At 39.6% G+C, this 18,237-nt stretch overlaps 2 protein-coding genes and 1 non-coding gene across 6 annotated transcripts in view; all 3 read left to right on the top strand.

Moving 5' to 3' along the window:
- The window catches only part of LOC101534722 (uncharacterized), a 29,917-nt gene extending 12,911 nt beyond the window's left edge, over window positions 1-17,006 (top strand). The window contains 3 exon segments of the mRNA XM_058668408.1: window positions 15,342-15,675; window positions 15,678-16,653; window positions 16,816-17,006. Coding sequence (XP_058524391.1) covers window positions 15,342-15,675; window positions 15,678-16,531 — 1,188 coding nt within the window. The 3' untranslated portion in view covers window positions 16,532-16,653; window positions 16,816-17,006.
- The window catches only part of HNF4G (hepatocyte nuclear factor 4 gamma), a 125,133-nt gene that overhangs the window by 9,351 nt on the left and 97,545 nt on the right, over window positions 1-18,237 (top strand). The window lies entirely within an intron of this gene.
- Window positions 15,357-15,491, top strand: LOC118757561 (small nucleolar RNA SNORA55). The gene has a single exon (XR_004995266.2). It is a non-coding gene; the product is annotated as a small nucleolar RNA SNORA55 (small nucleolar RNA).

Genomic DNA, 18,237 nt, shown 5'->3' on the forward strand with positions numbered 1-18,237 from the left:
ACAGCTTCTTTATCCATTCTCTTTCCATGTATTTGCAACTGTGTATTGTGCTGCTATAAATGTAGGTTTGCTGGTTACTTTCTCATATTTGCTCATTTCCTTTGGTTATATTCCCGAGAGTAGGATGGCTGGGTCATATGATTAGATGAATTTTAGTTGTCTTAGCACTCTCCATACTTACTTCCATCATGGTTGCTCTAGCCTACCCTTCCACCAGTGGTGGAGAAGGGTTTCTTTTTTTCCATATCTATGCCAGCAGATGTTACTAATAGAATTCTGAATGTAAGCCAATCTCACTGGAGGTAGGTGGAATCTCAATGTGGTTTTTCTTTTTTCTTTTCTTTTTAAAATTATTATTATCATTTTATGATACGGTTCCATAGGCCCTGGGATTTACTTTACTCTCTCCCCAAATCTCCTCCTCCTGCATTGAGTTCTCTCATATCATTACAACAGTACACTCCTCATTAATAGTCATAAATTCATCATTCTGGGTCTGAGCGATGGTGGAGAGTCCAGTATCCTATTGACAAGATATATTTAACAGTTTCATTGGGAGTCTATCTTTGATCTGCAAGTATAGATGCATACTATGTTGTATCCTTATATCTGGTTATGATGGTCTTCATTACACAGTTACTACATATCACCTTAAATAAACAGCCACAAGACAAAATCAGTAACAGAAAGAAAAACAGAAATTTACAATGTCATGAAGTTAAATAACATGTTACTGAATGACTAATGTGTGCCTGAGGAAATGAAAAGGAGGATCAAGAACCTTCTTGAAGAAAATGATGCTATTGTATGGTCTATGAGTCAGTGAACAATTTAATGAGAAAAATAGTGTTATGAAGAAAATAAAATAAAAACAAAGACATCAAAATGTTGAGACAGAGTTTATGCTAATCTTTGTTGATGAGATGTGTCTCCTGTAGGCAACAAATAGATGGGTCTTATTTTTTAATCAAGCCTGCTAATCTGTGACATTTGATTGATAAATTTAAAATATTTGCATTCAGGATTAACTATGAATGACTGGTAATTTGGTTCAATCTTTTTAGCAGTGGGTTGTTCATTGATTTAGTCTTCTGTTATTACTTTTACTGCAGTGTTCTTCACATTTGCCTTTGGTATTTGTGGGTGCTATTTCTTTTCCCTGTCAAGAGAACATCTTTAACTATCATTTGTAGAGCAGGTTTGAAGAGGTGTATTATTTCAGCTTTCTTTGCTGTGGAAGAGTTTTGTTTCACTTTCAAAGAAAAAGGAAATCTTTGATGGGTACATTATTCTGGGCTGACATTTTTTTCTTTTTGGAATATGGAGTATGTTGCCCCATTCCCTTCTGGCCTGTACAATTTCCTGTGAGAGGTCAGCTGTGAATCTGATTGGCATTCCTCCGTATGTCAATTGATTCTTTTCATGTGCACAGTTAAGGATCTTTTCCTCATGTTTGATTGAAAAGAGCTTGATTATCATGTGTCATGGTGAGGATCACTTTTGGTCAACCCTGTTGGGAGTTCTGTGCCCCTCCTGGTTGTTGTTTCCAATTCTTGCTCCAGATCAGGGAAATTTTTCTTTATTATTTAATTAAATACACGTTTATACCCAGCTTCTCTTTCTGCACCTTCTGGAACTCTTATAACTCTTAGATTTGGCCTTTTAATAGTGTCTTAATTCTTGAATACTTTTTTTTGCTTAACCTAGCTTTGCTTCCAGCTTTTTGTTTCTCCATTGTGACAAGAAATATCTTCCAATTCTGAGATTCTTTCTTCTGTCTTCTTCATTCTATTACGGTGACTTTCCATTGATTTTTAAATTTGCTCTATTGAGTCCTTCATTTTCTAATAATTTGGCTTGTTTTTGTGTCAATGTTGCTATTTCTTGTGTGATATTGTTTCTTCAGTTTCTTGAACTCCTGTATGTGCTTCTTGTTGTTGATAAGAGGTTTTATAATGAGTTTTCTGAATTCTGCATCCCCCATTTCTTGATGTATTCCTCAATTAACTCTGAGGTTGGCAAAGGCTTTTCCCCTTTGCAGGGGAGTCTTCAGTAATATTCATGTGTCTTTGTCTCCTCTTTTGCTCTTGGTCATTGTACTTCTCGTTAGCAGAGTCTTTTCCTTAAGTCAGATTTCTAAACTGTGTCACTCACTGGTCTACAATTTGATTTTACTTATTGTGGTTGATACACAGTGCTTTGTTTGTAGTCACTTGTGCAACTCCCTCCAATGATTTTTATCTGGGTTCTTATGTTAGACTTCTACCATGTGCCCTGGAACTCCAGATCCTGGATCACCTCTCTCTACCTCCTGTGATACTATGCTGTGGCTGCATCGTTGTCTCTACAATCTTTCTGCCACTTCTGGTTTGAGCAGTTCCCAAGATTAGAGAGTCTCTAGGTGTCTTAAATAGCTAGATTCCTGTGGTGCTGATCTTGCTGGAACCTGCTGGTTATTAGGGCTGCGTGCCACATGGGCATCTTTTGAGTCATAAGATGCCAAAGTTGGTATTATCTGCAGGTGAGCTTGCTCCCAGCTCAGTGCATGCACAGCTCACTGTTATCAATGCAGTAACAAAGCCTTTTCCACATTGAACAAAATAGTGTCTGATGTGCCATTTGTGGAGTTCTTGATCTGCTGGCAATTAGATCTGTGGGCTCCCAGTCTGAAATGAATTCATTCTAGCTTAGTGCATGTGCAGTCCTGTCCCATACCTTTATCTTCCATAAACGAAATGGTGCATGATTCAGCTCTAGTGGGGGTTTGGGCTGTGAAATCCACCCTGTTCCCACACCTCTTGTTTGGGATCTGCTGCTCTGCCACTGTTTCTGGTGAAATGAAGTAAAGCAGCAGGACAGACAGTTCTTTCTCTGGGTTCAGCTCCTGAGTTCCCAGTGCGCTCCTCTTCCTACCTGGCTGCTGGTGGAGTTCTGCCCTTCGTGGAGTTCAGATCACTTGCTGCTGTTCACTGAATGCCGCTAGGGTATCTGGTCACTGCAGCAGCACACCATTGTCTCCACTGCTGTCCCAAGTCCATTATTCTTCAGGTGCCCCTATGCTGTTGTTCTGTCCTCTCCTGTCCACCCAGGCTGATGCTTCTCCTTCTATTTAAACACGTCCTTATGCTATTCTGACATCTTGATTCTTTCAATGTGTTTTTTATTTGTACTTTCCTGATAACTAGGGAGCCTGAGTATTATTTATATGTCTATTAATCATTTAAATTAGTTCTTTTTAAAAAATTGCTTATTCATTTTCTTCACTGTTTTTGTAATAGGGCTGTTTTTACTGTTTTTGAGCTTCTGAAGCTCTTTGTAAATCCTGATTATCAGTCATCTATCTGTTGTGTAGTGTGTAAAGATTTTCTCCCATTCTGTTGGCTACATCTTCACTTTGCTGATTGTTTCTTTTGCTGTACAGAAGCTTCTCAGTTTGATGTGGTCCCATCAAATAACCTCTTAATAACTAGGACAAACATCTGCTCCCCCTCCACAGATTTTTATATATCACATGAAAGAAAGATGGAGAGAGAGAAAATGTCATTTGCACCTTTGCTCTTCAAATGCCCCAAACAGCTAAGGGTTGAGTCAGGAACCTGGAATTCCTTCCAAGTTTCCCATATGAATGGCAGGGACTTGTTGCTGCAGCAACCTGGAATCAGAGCCAGATCTAGAATTCAGGCACTCTGATATAGAATGTGTACATACTAAGCAAGATGTTAAGTACTGTGTCAAACACTCTTCCCTTTTTAAGATGTTTATTTATTTATATATTGAATTTTGAAGTTGTTGGAATAGATTGTAACCACCCAGGGACTATCCATGTGGTGCAGCACATTAAGGCACCACTTGCAACAGCACTTATGAGGATGGGTTCGAATATTAGGTGCTCTGCTTATAATCCAGCTCCCCAAAATACACCTGAGAAAGCATCAGATGATGGAATTGGGATTGCACCCTTACATCTTTGTGGGAGACCTGAATGGAGTCCCAGACTGTTAACTTCACTTGGCTCAGCTCTTGCCATTGAGGTCATTTGGAAGTGAACAAGTGGATGAAAGAACTTTCTCTTTTCCTCCCTCTTGCTTTCTCTGTAACTCTGCCTTTAAAGAAGTAAAACGAATCTTTAAAAAAACATTGTCACATGTTTGTTGAAATAAATCCCAATACTTATGGTATTAATTTTAATAGATTTATTTGTTTTGTGCATAATGAATTGAAACACTTTGAATGTTTAGTTAATTATAAGCACATAAACATTACTGTCTCCTTTTTAAGAATAACAAGTATTAGTTGAAAAAGTATGTTTGGGCAGGCATTTGTGCTGCATCCCATATCAAGTACCTAAGTTCAAGTTCTGGTTCTATTTTGTGTTCCAGCTTTGCTAATATGCACACCGGAAATTAGCATATGGTATCTCTGGGAATCAGACTCCGACACCTGGATGGAAATCTGCATTATGTTCTGATTCCCAGCTTGCCTGGTTCAGGCCTGGCCAATTGAGAGCAGATGGGGACTGAACCAGTGAGGTATCGCTCCTGAGCATCTGCTCTCTCCTTTTGTCTGTCTCTCAAAATAAAATACATTATTAAAAGCTTATCGATTAATAACTGGTTAAATTGAAAGACTTGTTGAGGAGAGGCCAGGAGTGATTTGAAAGCTCATGGGCTTTTTCTTTTCTTTTCTTTTTTGAAGTTCATTAGTATATTCTGTTCTAGACAAAGAATTCAGCTACCTGTCCTCATGTGGATACATGAGGGCATACATAATATAATGTGCACCTTACAAATGTTAGCGGTTATATTTTTCTTCCATTTATTAATTAAAGAAGTTAAATGTTTATGTTAATTTACAAAGTGATTGCTTTTGTAGAAATTTAATTTCATGAAAATCATTTTTGATTTGTGTCCTTAGTTGCCTTAATCACTCAACCTGTAATTAAGGACAATTAGTATACATGTGTAACATGTGAGTCCAAATCACTTACAGCATTGTAAGATTTATTTACTTGAAAGACAAAGGGAAAGAGGGAGAGTATGAGAAAGTTCAAATCCATTGATTAGTTCTCCAAATGTCCGCAACAGTTATGATGGGCTGAGGCCAGAGCTGTGAGCTGAACCCAATGGGAAAAATCACTTTACCTAAGCCGTCACCCATAATTTCCCAAGATGCACATTAACAGGAAGCTGGAGTGAGGAGCCTGACCCGGGGATGCAATGGAGGTAGTCTGGCACTGGTTGAGTTTGAGTAAGTGTGGTTTCCTAAATCACTAATTGATTTCTTATTAATGAGTCAAAAATCTGACATTTCCATTTAGAGAGTCTGAACTCAGCTTTTTTCTCTGAAAGAAATAGCTCTGTAATCTTTGCTTAAAAATGGCTACCTTTTGAGGCAGGTATTTGGTCTACTGGATAAAATGCTGCAGGAGATGTGTTCAGTTCCATGTCTGAGCACCTCGGTTTGAGTCCTCTCTCTGCTGTTGCATCCAGCTTCCTACTAATGCATGCCCTAAGTAGCAGCAGATTGTGACTCAGATCCTTGACTCCCTGCCACCCATTCAGGAGGCCCAGATTGAGTTTCTGTCCCCTGGTTTTAGCCTGACCCAATCTTCAACTTTAGGGATTGAACCAGTGAATTAGAGGAGATCTCTGTTGCTTCCTCTCTCTTTCAAATATGTAAAATAAAATAAATATTTAAAGACAATAATTTTAAAAAATGTGAGTGGAATGTACAAAATGTGATTTAAAGCAACACAGAATCTTTAGAATTTATGAATTAGGAAAGAAATTGAGAAATAAATATAAAATGTTCTTATCCAAATTGTTTTGATAACTGTGAAATACAAATTAATTATTACTAAATGCTAATACATGTAAATAGATAATATTTTAATATACATATATAATGGATATCATATATGTATGTTGCATAAGTGTCTACAAATATTTATACAAAAGTAAAGCTAATTGATAAATACCAGCGCCTGGCATGATGACTTAATGCCTACATCCTCACCTTGTAAGCTCCAGGGTCCCATTTCGTGTCCTGTTGCTCCTTTTTAAATCCATCTCCCTGCTAATGGTTTGGGAAAGGAATAGAGGATGGTTCAAAGCATTAGGACCCTGCACCTGCTTGGGAGACATGGACAAAACTCTTGGTTTCTGGCTTCATATTGGCTTAGCTTAGTGTTGCGGTCACTTGCAGAGTGAACCAGTGGATGGAAGATCTTTCTCTTTGTCTCTCCTTCTCTCTGTACATCTGATCTACCTTTCAAATAAAAACAAGTAAATCTTTAAAAATTATACCAGTATATTAATATATTAGCTAAATAAACATTTGTAATCAGATTCAAAAAACTGATATACTAACTCTAGGTTTAATTTAACTATAGAGCCAAGCATTATTAACAATTTGCTTTATTTTCCATGATCTATCAGGAGTGTCTTTCCTCCAGTTAAGTACTACTCTTGGAACAATTTGTTAATTTAAGAAAATGTATGGTAATTATAGAAAAGAGATAGTAAGACAAATGGAAACAATTTTCAAAAGAAGAAACTGAGAATTTAAAGAAATCAAAAAAAGATAAAAATCAATTTAGAGTTGTATAAATACATTTCTATAAAATATGAATGTCTCTTTCTTTTGAGAGGGTGGGAGTTGTGTGTAGTTTATACCAGACACAGGTAAAATACAAGTCGCTTATCTCAAAATCTGTTTTTCCACACATGAAGAAAAGATATTTCCTTAGGTAGGTCTATTGTACTATAGGGCTGTTGTAACCTAATTCCTTAGACCAGGTGGTTTAAACAACAGAAAAGCATTTTCTCACAGTTTTGCAGCTGGAAGTCCAAGATCAAAGTGGTAGCAGGTTGGATTTCTCCTGAGACCTCTGTCCTTGGTTCGCAGGTGGCTTGTTTCTCCCTGTATTCTCACATGGTAACTGCTTGGTCTGTATGTTGGCTTTATCCTAGTCTTCTTTTATAGGAACACCAGTTCTATAGGAGCAGGGCTGCCCATATTACCTCATTTTACCTCAATTGCCTTTTTAAAGGTCCTGTACAATCCAGTCATATTCTGAGTACTAGGGGTTAGAACTTTATTTAGGCACTAGGGGGAGAGGCATACAATTCAGTCCCTAACAACCAGGTAACTGTAAAGTGATTTAGTCTTATTGCAACCTTAAATGTTAGAAAGTCTTCCTTATGGTTCATGCATGTATTTGTTTTAGAATATAAATTAAATCAACTCTGTGCAAACATTCGAATCTCAAACCATTTATGTAACTCGACAGAAAGTCTTTCTCTTTTAACGTCTGTTTCATCCATACTTCCCTCATCATTGGTTTAATATAACCCCACTTTGCCCAATCCTTTTGGCCAGGACAAATGGCACAATTCTTATAGTGATTCTATAGAAGCACATACGGTGCTTCTTCCATGAATAAACAACCTAGAGATAAGTCTGTTATTTTTAACAAAAGATTTCTTCTGCTCACTCCTTTTAGTGCAAACTGCCATTTTTCCATCTTGGCCTTTTAATGAAGGGTGTGGTGTTCTATGTAAGTAGCGGTAGAGGGAAATTTGGCGAGTATGTCTGTATTCTTGGGACTGTCAGTGACGAGTTCAGTAAGCTGAAGTCTAAAGCAGGGCAGATTTTTTTTTGCATTCTGGAGAAATATTCTCAGTATGAATTGATGAGAAGCAGAGATACAGCCAAGTATCATTTGGGCTATGGTAAAAATGCCAAGATGGTAGACTGCTTCTCCAGGACTCCATCTCCACTGTTTTGATTGAGAAAGATAAACAAACACACACAGCCTGTCAGGTACAAAGGACAATTTCTGTGTTTGAAGTTATGCATTAAACAAATTGTTGCAGAGTTTCTAAGATGGAATCCAAACAACTAGGATTGTAATAAAAGCTCCATGATTCAAACTTCTCAAATACTGAAATTTCACTAACAGTAAAGATAACTGTGAATCAAGGATGTTTGGGAAAAGGTACTTATTCTGGAAAGAAGGTGGAAGAAACTGATCTCCCAACTGATGCTATATCCCTAAATGCTCACAACAGCCAGGACCGGTCCAGGCTGACTCTGGGAGCTAGGAGCTAGGATCTCTTCCATCCAAGTTTTCCATGTGGTTGGTAGGAACTCACTTGAGCCATATCCTGGTATTCCTATGCACATTTGCAGGAAGCTGCATCTGAAGGAGAGGTAAGAGTTGATCTCAGGCACTCCAATAATGGGATGCAGGTGTCCGAAGCAGTGGGTTAACCCTATGCACTGCAACACCTGTCCCTAGAAATAGGTTCTAGAAAAAGCTCTTTTTTTGTTTGTTTAAATCAGAACCCAGGAGTCTTCCTTACGTTTTACCCTTTCCTTTCCTTATACAATCTATAACTTGTTGCTGAATTAGAGATCTTCTAGTATTGCCTCCAGATGCAGCAGTTTTCCATTTAACCTCACTTGCATTCCAACATTTAAGTCACATTTGCTGCTCACAGGGACAACTCCTATAATTTGTGAGTTGCTCTTTCTGTTTCCGTGTATCTCCCTTCAAAGATGACCTTCCCACATCAAGAAAAACACATCATCTTTTTAAAACCATTGAATTGTTTTCCCATTGTATGGGAAATAGACCCAGGCTCTTATTGTGCCTTGTAAGGTGTGTGATATTTGTGCTCTCTCTCTTTGACCTTCTGCAACCTCCCCCAACAACTGTGTCCTGAGCCAACTGGATTATGTTTTTTCTCAGTTCCCCAGAAAAAGACTATTATTTCCTATTTCTAGGCCTTTGTCCCATGCCTGTACAGGTCCTTCCAAATTGACCCCCACTACGCATGTGTAAATACCACATGAGTATGTCTTTACGCTCAGGGCTTGATTCTTAAGACACTCTGATAACTGGGAACATCAAAGCAATGAGCTGGCTAGAATGTCTCAACAACAGAAAATTAAGTTGATGCTGCTAAAAAGTTATGAAACAAAAAGCCAGGGTCTCATAAGGAGAATGGAAATTAGAACACCAAATATTTAATAATATGGAAAATAAAGGATTGATGTACTCTTCATTCTGCATATAGCTGGACAGTTTGTATGACATGACAATTTTTGCTTTTGATTGAAATATAATTTTTACCAAACGCTGGTTTCTAACTCTAGAGCGGCACTGTGTCATGGAATTGTACTTTAACTTTAACCCTATGTATATGTGTGTGTTCTCATAGCCACATTGTAGATAAATAGAAACAAGGGGAAGTCATTAAAAACTGTTTACTTGTTTATTTGATAGAAAGAGAGAGCAAAAATTACACAGAGAGGGACACAGAGTTTTCTTAAGACTTACTTTTTTTTTTTCTTAGAAAGGCAGAATTACAGAGAGAAGGCAAGATGGAGAGAAGGGTCTTCCACCTACTAGTTCACTCTCCAAGTGGCTGCAACAGTCAGAGCTGAGACAGTCTGAGTCCAGGAGCCAGGAAATTGTTCTGGATCTCCCACTTGGGTGCAGTGTTCCAAGGCTTTGGACCATTCTCTACTGCATTCCTGGGCCACAAGCAGGGAGCTGGATAGGAAGTAGAGCAGCCAGGATATGAACCTGCACCCAAATGGGATCTTGCTGCATGCAAGGTGAGGATTCTAGCACCTAGGTGTGCAAAAGATCTTTTGTCCACTGGTTCATTGCACAAATAGCCACATCACTCAGTTCTAGGTTGGGTTGATGTCCAGAGCCTAGAACTCCATTCTAGTCTCCCACATAGGTGATGGAGATCCAAGCACTTGAGCCGTGACCTGCTGCCTTTCCAGGCATTAGCAAGAGGCTGGATTTGACAATGGTACATGAAATCGAACTCTGGGATGATGGGACGCTGGCACCCCAAGTTGTGTCTTACTGTGCTGTGCCACAATGCTAGCTCAAGGGAAGGTAGTCTTCATAATTTTTTTCTTTAACTCAACATTACAAAAACATGATCTCCTCAATGTATAATCAATATAAATATAAGAATGATTACTGAGATGATTTTCATTTCTTTTTTGTAGAAAATCTGATATATTTTCACATTTGCAGTACATCTGAATTTTTACTTAGTAGTCACATGAACTAAGTACTTTGCTGGTCAGTCTAAGTGTTATTCAGAAGAGGTTTAATCTACAGGACTCTTTCAATATCTTAACCTCTTAATTTAATCTTTCAGATAAAAATTTATTTGCTATATATCTCTCTCTGAATATATGTCTATATTGATATCATCTATGTCTATATGTATATCTGTATAATCTATTTAATCTGTATGTATCTCGATATGTGTCTATATCTAATTTGTTTGTTTCTGGAGAGATCTGGCATGTAAGTGTTCATTCCCCAAACACCTGGAACAGCTGAGGCTGGACCAGGCAAATGTTGGGAGCTAGCAACTCTATCTAGGCCTGGCAAATGAATGGCAGGGTCACTAGCACTTGAGCCAATACCTGCTACTTTCCAATACATGCACTAACAGGAAGCTGTTTTGGAAATGGTGGAATGGGGGCTAGCATGTGAAGACTTAACCACCAATCTTTGAATGACCTTTTTTTTTTTTTTTTTTTTTTTACTCTGAATACGTCAGCTCTGCTTTCAGAGTTTAAAATTAAAGAGAAAATTATTTTCTGAGTTTATTTTAAATGAAAAACATGTCATCTTCATCTTCATTATATGTGAAGACAAAGCCATACTGACATAGGTTACTTTACACTAGACAGTTGGTGATATTGCTTGACTTGCACTGCTTTTAAAATTACTGAGTTATAGTTAGATAGGAGCATGGTGTTCTGATTTTCTTTTGCACAGTACAGTAATTATAAAGACATTATTCTGTTTTTTTTTTTTCTTAAAAATATCTGTGAGGGGCTCATCATGGTAGCCTAGCTGCTGAAGTCCTCACTTTACATTTGCCAGGATCCCATATGGGCGCAAGTTCTAATCCCGGTGGTCCTGCTTCCCATCTAGCTCTTTGCTTGTGGTCTGTGAAAGCAGTCAAGGTTGGCCTGGGGCCTTGGGATCCTGCACCCGCATGGGAAACCCAAGGGCTCCTGGCTGCTGGCTTCAGATTGAGCTCTGGCTGTCCATTGCAGACATTTTGGGAGTGAATCAGCGGATGGAAGATCTTCCTCTCTGTCTCTCCTCCTCTCATCTAAAAAAAGGGACTATGAATGCCTTAAACATAATACAGTTTTTGAGGAGTTAGATATCTTTCTCATAACTTAAGCATTACATGTTATTTGCAAGTACTAAAGCATTACATGATATTCCATAAACGTGTATATTTAATGAAGCAGTTAAAAATAAAAATTGAGAATTAGTTGTGATGCAGATACAAGTAGTTCTCAAGACTAAGTGTGCCCTCCAATGACCTGGGCAACCCATATTTCTGCAGATTTCTGGGCCTCACCCTCACTGCTTTTGATTCAGCACAGCACATCTGGTACAGAGGTTGGTGGGAACCACTGCTGGAACTGGCAACTCCTGTTCTTTCCTGCATAGCACTTGTTGAGATTGCCTTTAAATGTCACTGTCATTTTCCTTTCTTCTTGTGGTTGGTGGTGTAAACCGTGGAAATGACTGCTATTTGATTTTATGTATGTAATTGTTACTGTTATATGTTAAAGGGTTGAATTCCACTTGAAGGAAAGAAGAGCAAAATAACCTGAGAGCCAGAGGAAAAGAGCAAAATTAATTCTAGCAAGGACATTGTTAAAGAAATGCCAGGAACAAGGGGCACTGCTAACTCGCTAGTGACTCTTCTTTATATTTTTCTGCTGACCCTGTGGGAGGAAAGGAAACAGTAAGATATTTTACCTGAATGATGTCTGTCTTCCAGGTCTGAATTATAGACTTTTACTGAAGCAATAATATTCTTGTTGAATGCTCAACCAAAAAGCGGCTATTTTTTGTCTTAATTCATTTGTTTTTCTAATCATTATCATGTCTATGATCTTCAGTTAGCTTTAAAGCTTATTTTAGAAATTAGTAATGTAGTTTATATAAACATGGTGACCACATGGTCAGCGACTGATTCATGTCTAAATTTCATCGAGTTGCAATTGTGTAAATGAAGTCTTAATATATAGGTTAAGATTAATGTCAAACTTCTTTTTTTTTTGTTTTTTGTTTTTGTTTTCTTTATTTTTAATTCATTAATTACATCGTATTATGTAACACAGTTTCATAGGTACTTGGGTTCTCCCCACCCTCCTCAAACCCTCCCACCATGGTGGATTCCTCCACCTTGTTGCATAACCACAGTTCAAGTTCAGTTGAGATTCCCCCATTGCAAGCATATACCAAACATAGAGTCCAGCATCTTATTGTCCAGTCAAGTTCAACGGCTTCTTAGGTATACCCTCTCTGGTCTGAAGACAGAGCCAGCAGAGTATCATCCCGATCAATTAAAAGCTCCAACATACCATCAGCAAAATTTACATCGTTATGGAATTAATTGACATAGTAATGAGTAACCAATATGTTAAAAGTAAATGCGAGTTCTTAACCACCTTCTGTGACCACCTCATTGACATTTCAATTTTGGTTTATACACAACATATAACATACATAACATAACATGTTATACATAACATCATATCATCTTAAATTAAGGCAAACATGTGGTATTTAACCTTTTGGGATTGGCTCATTTCCCTTAGCATTATGGTTTCCAGTTTGGCCCATTTGGCCACAAAGAACTGCATTTTGTTTTTTTTAATAGCTGAGTAGTATTCCATGGAGTAGATGAACCATAGCTTTCTTGTCCAATCCTCTGCTGATGGGCATTTTGGCTGCTTCCATGTTTTTGCAATTACTGATTGTGCTGCTATGAGCATAGGAGTGCATGTTGGTTTCTCATGAAACAAGTGTTCTGGATATATTCCTAGGAGTGCTATTGCTGGATCATGCGGTATGTTGATTTTGAGTTGTTTGAATGTTCTCCATACTGATTTCCATAGAGGCTGTACCAATCTGCAGCCCCACCAGCAGTGGAGTAGGGTTCCCTTTTCCCCGCAACCTCGCCAGCAAGTGTTGTTGGTGCTTTTATTCATGTGGTCCAGTCTTACTGGCGTTAGGTGGTACCTCATTGATGTTTTAATTTGGATTTCCCTTATTGTCAGGGAACTTGAGCATTTTTTCATATGTTTATTTGCCATTTGGGTTTGTTCCTTTGTGAAGTGTCTGCCCATTTCCCATGCCCATTTCTTGAGTGGCTTGTTTGTTTTGACATTTTGGTTGTTTTGTAGCTCTTCGTATATTCTGGAGATTAGCCCTCTATCACCTAAGTCGTGCGCGAAGATCTTCTCCCATTCTGTGGGTTGGTTTTTTGCTTTGTTGAACAAGACCTCAAAAGATGGAGTAACATCCCATGCTCCTGGATAGGTAAAATCAATATTAAAATGTCTATACTGCCAAAAGCAATATATACATTCAACGCAATCCCAATCAAATTGCCCAAAACATTCTTCATGGAACTGGAAACAATGATCCAAAGGTTCATCTGGAAACACAAAAAACCACGGATAGCTAGAACCATCCTGAAGAACAGAAAGTTAGCAGGGGTAATCACAGTTCCGGACCTCTGGACATACTATAGGGCAGTGTTTATCAAAACAGCCTGGTACTGGCACAAAGATAGAGAGGAAGATCAATGGAGCAGAATAGAAACACCAGAAGGGAACCCACACAGATACAGCCAAATAATCTTTGACAAAAAGACAAATGACAATCCAGGCAAATGGGAAGGTCTGTTCAATAAATACTGTTGGGACAACTGGTTAATAGCCTGTAGAAACAAAAAGATAGACCCACATCTCTCACCATATACGAAGATCAAATCTAAATGGATAACAGATCTAAACCTACATCCAGAAACCTTCAAACTTTTGGAAGAAAATGTTGGAAATACTCTGCAAGATCTAAGGGTAGGTCCCTACTTCCTAAGAAGGACACCAAAAGCAATAGAAATCAAGACCAGAATAAACAAATGGGACCTAATCAAACTAAGAAGCTTCTGTACAGCAAGGGACATAATAAATCTTTTTTTTTAAGATTTTTAATTTTTTTATTGGAAAGCTGGATATACAGACAGGAGGAGAGACAGAGAGGAAGATCCTCCATCCGATGATTCACTCCCAAAGTGAGCGCAATGGCCGATGCTGCGCTGATCCGATGCCGGGAACCAGGAGCCTCCTCCGAGTCTCCTACACAGGTGCAGTGTCCCAAAGCTTTGGACTGTCCTCGACTGCTTTCCCAGGCCACAAGCAGGGAGCTGGATGGGAAGTGGAGCTGCCAGGATTAGAACCGGCACCCATATGGGATCCCGGCGCATTCAAGGCGAGGATTTTACCTGCTAGGCCACGCCGCCGGGCCCATAAATCTTTTTTTTTAAAACCAGAATTATAGCATCCAACATTTTTTTTTATACAGATCAATTCTAACTATATTTAGGCATTTTTTAAAAATGAAAATCTGTCCAGGGATATAGCTATTTTTAAAAAAAGATTTATTTTGCTAATATTAATTAATTTTAAGAAGTTAATTTAGCAAGTGAAGTTGCCAAGATGTTAACTTTTTGTTTTTAGCTGTTGACGTGCTTTGCATTGTTTTTGCTTTTAAACAAAGATATTTTGCATTATAACTCATCTTAACCATACCTTCAGTTTTTTTTCTTTTTAAAATGATTTATTTATTTATTTGAAAGAGTTACAGAGCTGAAGGAGAGACACAGAGAAAGAGAAACTGGCTCGCTGCCCAGAAGAACTCATTGGCCGAAACTGTGGCTCTGTCTGGTCTTCCACATAGGAGACTGGAATAACAGTACTTGGATCATCATCTGCTGCTCTTCTCGGGCCAATGGTAGGACCCCGGATTAGAAGTGCAACAGCTGAGACCTAACCCAGTGCCCAGACGGGATGCCAATATTGCCAGCGGTGGTTTTGCCTGCTTGTTGCACCTAAATTTTGACTTTATATATGTGGATATAACTATGCCCCCAGAACAGAAAATCTCCAGCTTCCTGTGAAATATTTGAGCTTCTACTCGGACATAGGTTAATTAATTCTGCCAACTTTATCACATGTCTGTCAGTATCGTGTTCTTTCACCTTTTTTTTTTTTAAGATTTATTTATTTTATTACAAAGTCAGATATACAGAGAGGAGAGACAGAGAGGAAGATCTTCCGTCCCATGATTCACTCCCCAAGTGAGCCATTGGTTCGGTGCATGCCGATCCGAAGCCGGGAACCTGGAACCTCTTCAACTTTTGAAATAAAACATTTCAGTTACATAAGAAGTGAGACAATAATAAACACTCTGTAAGGGTATTACCAACAAAGCACCTGAATCTTTCCCATTTCCTGTTGTTCTGTGCTGGTGTGGGGACGCACGGTGCCATAGTGTGAGCAGAGTAAATCCAGTCAGGTTGTTTTCCATTCATCTTGGAACCTGTCCCTACAACTCTGCGACATTTCTCATCTTGGAGGAAGAAGATGCTGAAGATTGTGGAGCTGAAGTTGGCAGCTCTTCTCTTGGTTTTACTAAGGTGATGCTAGAGGATGGAAGAAGCAAAGGGTTTGGCTTTGTTAGCTTCTCATCTCCGGAAGAGGCTACCAAAGCAGTCGCTGAGATGAATGGACGCATCGTGGGCTCCAAGCCACTTACGTTGCCCTGGCCCAGAGAAAGGAAGAGAGAAAGGCCCATCTGACCAATCAGTACATGCAGTGTGTGGCTGGAATGAGAACACTCCCCGCCAATGCCATCTTAAATCAGTTCCAGCCTGCAGCTGGTGGTTATTTTGTGCCAGCGGTTCCACAGGCTCAGGGAAGACCTCCTTATTACACCCCTAACCAGCTAGCACAGATGAAGCCTAATCCACGCTGGCAGCAAGGTGGGAGACCCTAAGGCTTCCAAGTAATGCCAAGTGCTATACGCCAGGATGGGCCTCGTCCAACTCTTCACCATCTGGCTCCAACTGGGTCTGAGTGCCCGGACCGCTTGGCTATGGACTTTGGTGGGGCTGGTGCCATCCAGCAAGGGTTGACTGACACCTGCCAGTCTGGAGGTGTTCCAGCAGCTGTGCAAAACCTAGCACCTCGCGCTGCTGTTGCTGCCCCTGCCCCTAGAGCGGTCGCGCGATACAAATACGTGTCCGCTGTCTGCAGCCCTCACCCTGGCATACAGCCTGTGCAGGCCCCCCAGCCCGCTGTCCACGTGCAGGGGCAGGAGCCTCTGACCGCCTCCATGCTGGCCGCAGCACCTCCCCCCGCCCCAGAACAGAAGCAGATGCTGGGAGAACGATTGTTCCCCCTCATCCAAACGATGCACGCAAACCTGGCCGGGAAGATCACGTGGATGCTGCTGGAGATTGACAACTCAGAGCTGCTGCACATGCTGGAGTCCCCTGAGTCCCTCCGCTCCAAGGTGGATGAAGCTATGGCAGTTCTGCAGGCTCATCATGCCAAGAAAGAAGCTGCCCAGAAGGTGGGCGCTGTCGCTGCTGCTACCTCTTAGACGTGGAGAAACCAATTCAAAAAGCCAAATAACCCCTTGTGGAGTTCAGCTCAAGGTTTGAAGACTTCGTAGCTTGTCCTATGGACCTCAACACCAAGAACCACAAATTACAAATTTAGTAGGTCAGGGCTTGGCAGCATGGCCTAGTGGCTAAGGTCCTCGCCTTGATCCCATATGGCTGCTGGTTCTAATCCCGGCAGCTCCACTTCCTCTCTATCTCTCCTCCTCTCAGTATATCTGACTTTGTAACAAAAAATAAATAAATAAATAAACAAATTTAGTAGGTCATTTTGTATCAAAAGGTCAATTAATGAAGCACCTAGAATTTTTCGATTATATGACTATTCTCTGGGTTCTGCTTTGACCCAGATAATGTGAACTTTTTTTTTTCTATTGTGGGTTTTGATTTTTTTTTTCCCCTACCCTGGAAACTGAATTTATTTGATGTACCCAAGTCTTATGTTTCTCAATGAAGAAAAATCTCCATTTAAAAAAAGAGAATATTACCAACAAATTATAATATGGTGGGTACTGGTTTTAAGTAGGCTATTTCAACTCATGATTTCCTTGTGGTTCTTGGTCTAAAAGTGAACTGTACCTTCTGAAGATCAGAATGGGCTATGATGCTGAATAAAAAACAGGCATGCAGACTAACTGTTTAAAGAATGGTATGTGAAATTAGCCTGTCTTGGCATTTACCGTATTACCTCACACATACTGGGTGCCATGGTACATCTATATATATCCTCATCTGTAATAGCTACACAGATGGAAGATGCACATACACAAATATGCTTAGTATATATTGGATGCTGTATTTTCTGATTTTAATCACCAATTTGTTTTTTACTTTCTATAGGTTTTTGGGAGTGGTGACAAGGACATAGCTAATTAAATATGAGTCTTGTTTGGTTACTCTTTATGTTTTCTGGACAATATTGAGTGGATGTGGCATGACATGTTTTTTATTCTCTTAGCTTAGTCAGCTTTGCCAAGTTTGGTATCAATGTCACATCTGGAGTTCCCATCTCCTTCACAGCAAACTTCTGGGTTTCTTTGAGTGTCTAAGGGGCCTGCTTCTTGCCTGCACCATGGATGTTCTTGTGAATGTTGATGGTGTATTATCTGAGCATTGCCTGAATGATGGCATAGCAGCACCCCGCCCCCACCTTTTTTTTTTTTTACTACCTTTGTTTGTGGAGCCATCCAGCAGGGCTTAAATATATATAATATCATATTTATATACTTATATTTGAGTTAATGGATATGTTAATGAAATAGGTTAAAATTCTACAAAGCATATGACTGTTTAAAAAAGATAGATTTACTTTTACTGGTAAGTTAGATTTACCAGAGAAGAAAAGACAGAGAGAAAGATTTTCCATCTGCTGGTCCACTCCCCAGGTGTCTGCAATAGCCAGTGCTAAGCTGATCTGAAGCCAGGAACCAGGAGTCAGGAGCCAAGAGCTTCTTCCAGGTCTTCCATGTGGATGAAGGGTCCCAAAGCCTTGGGCCATCTTCTACTGCATTCCTAGGCCACAAGCAGAGAGCTGGATAGGAAGGGGAGCAGCCGGGATACTAACCAGTTCTTATATGATCCTGCCACATGCAAAGCAAAAATTTAGTCACTGAGCCATAGCGTTGGGCCCAAAACATATGACTTTTTGAGTTGTTAATATTCAGTGGAGATAATGGCTGAAACACTC

This window comes from Ochotona princeps, chromosome 9 (assembly GCF_030435755.1).
Source record: "Ochotona princeps isolate mOchPri1 chromosome 9, mOchPri1.hap1, whole genome shotgun sequence".
In the NCBI taxonomy this organism is placed as follows: domain Eukaryota; kingdom Metazoa; phylum Chordata; class Mammalia; order Lagomorpha; family Ochotonidae; genus Ochotona; species Ochotona princeps.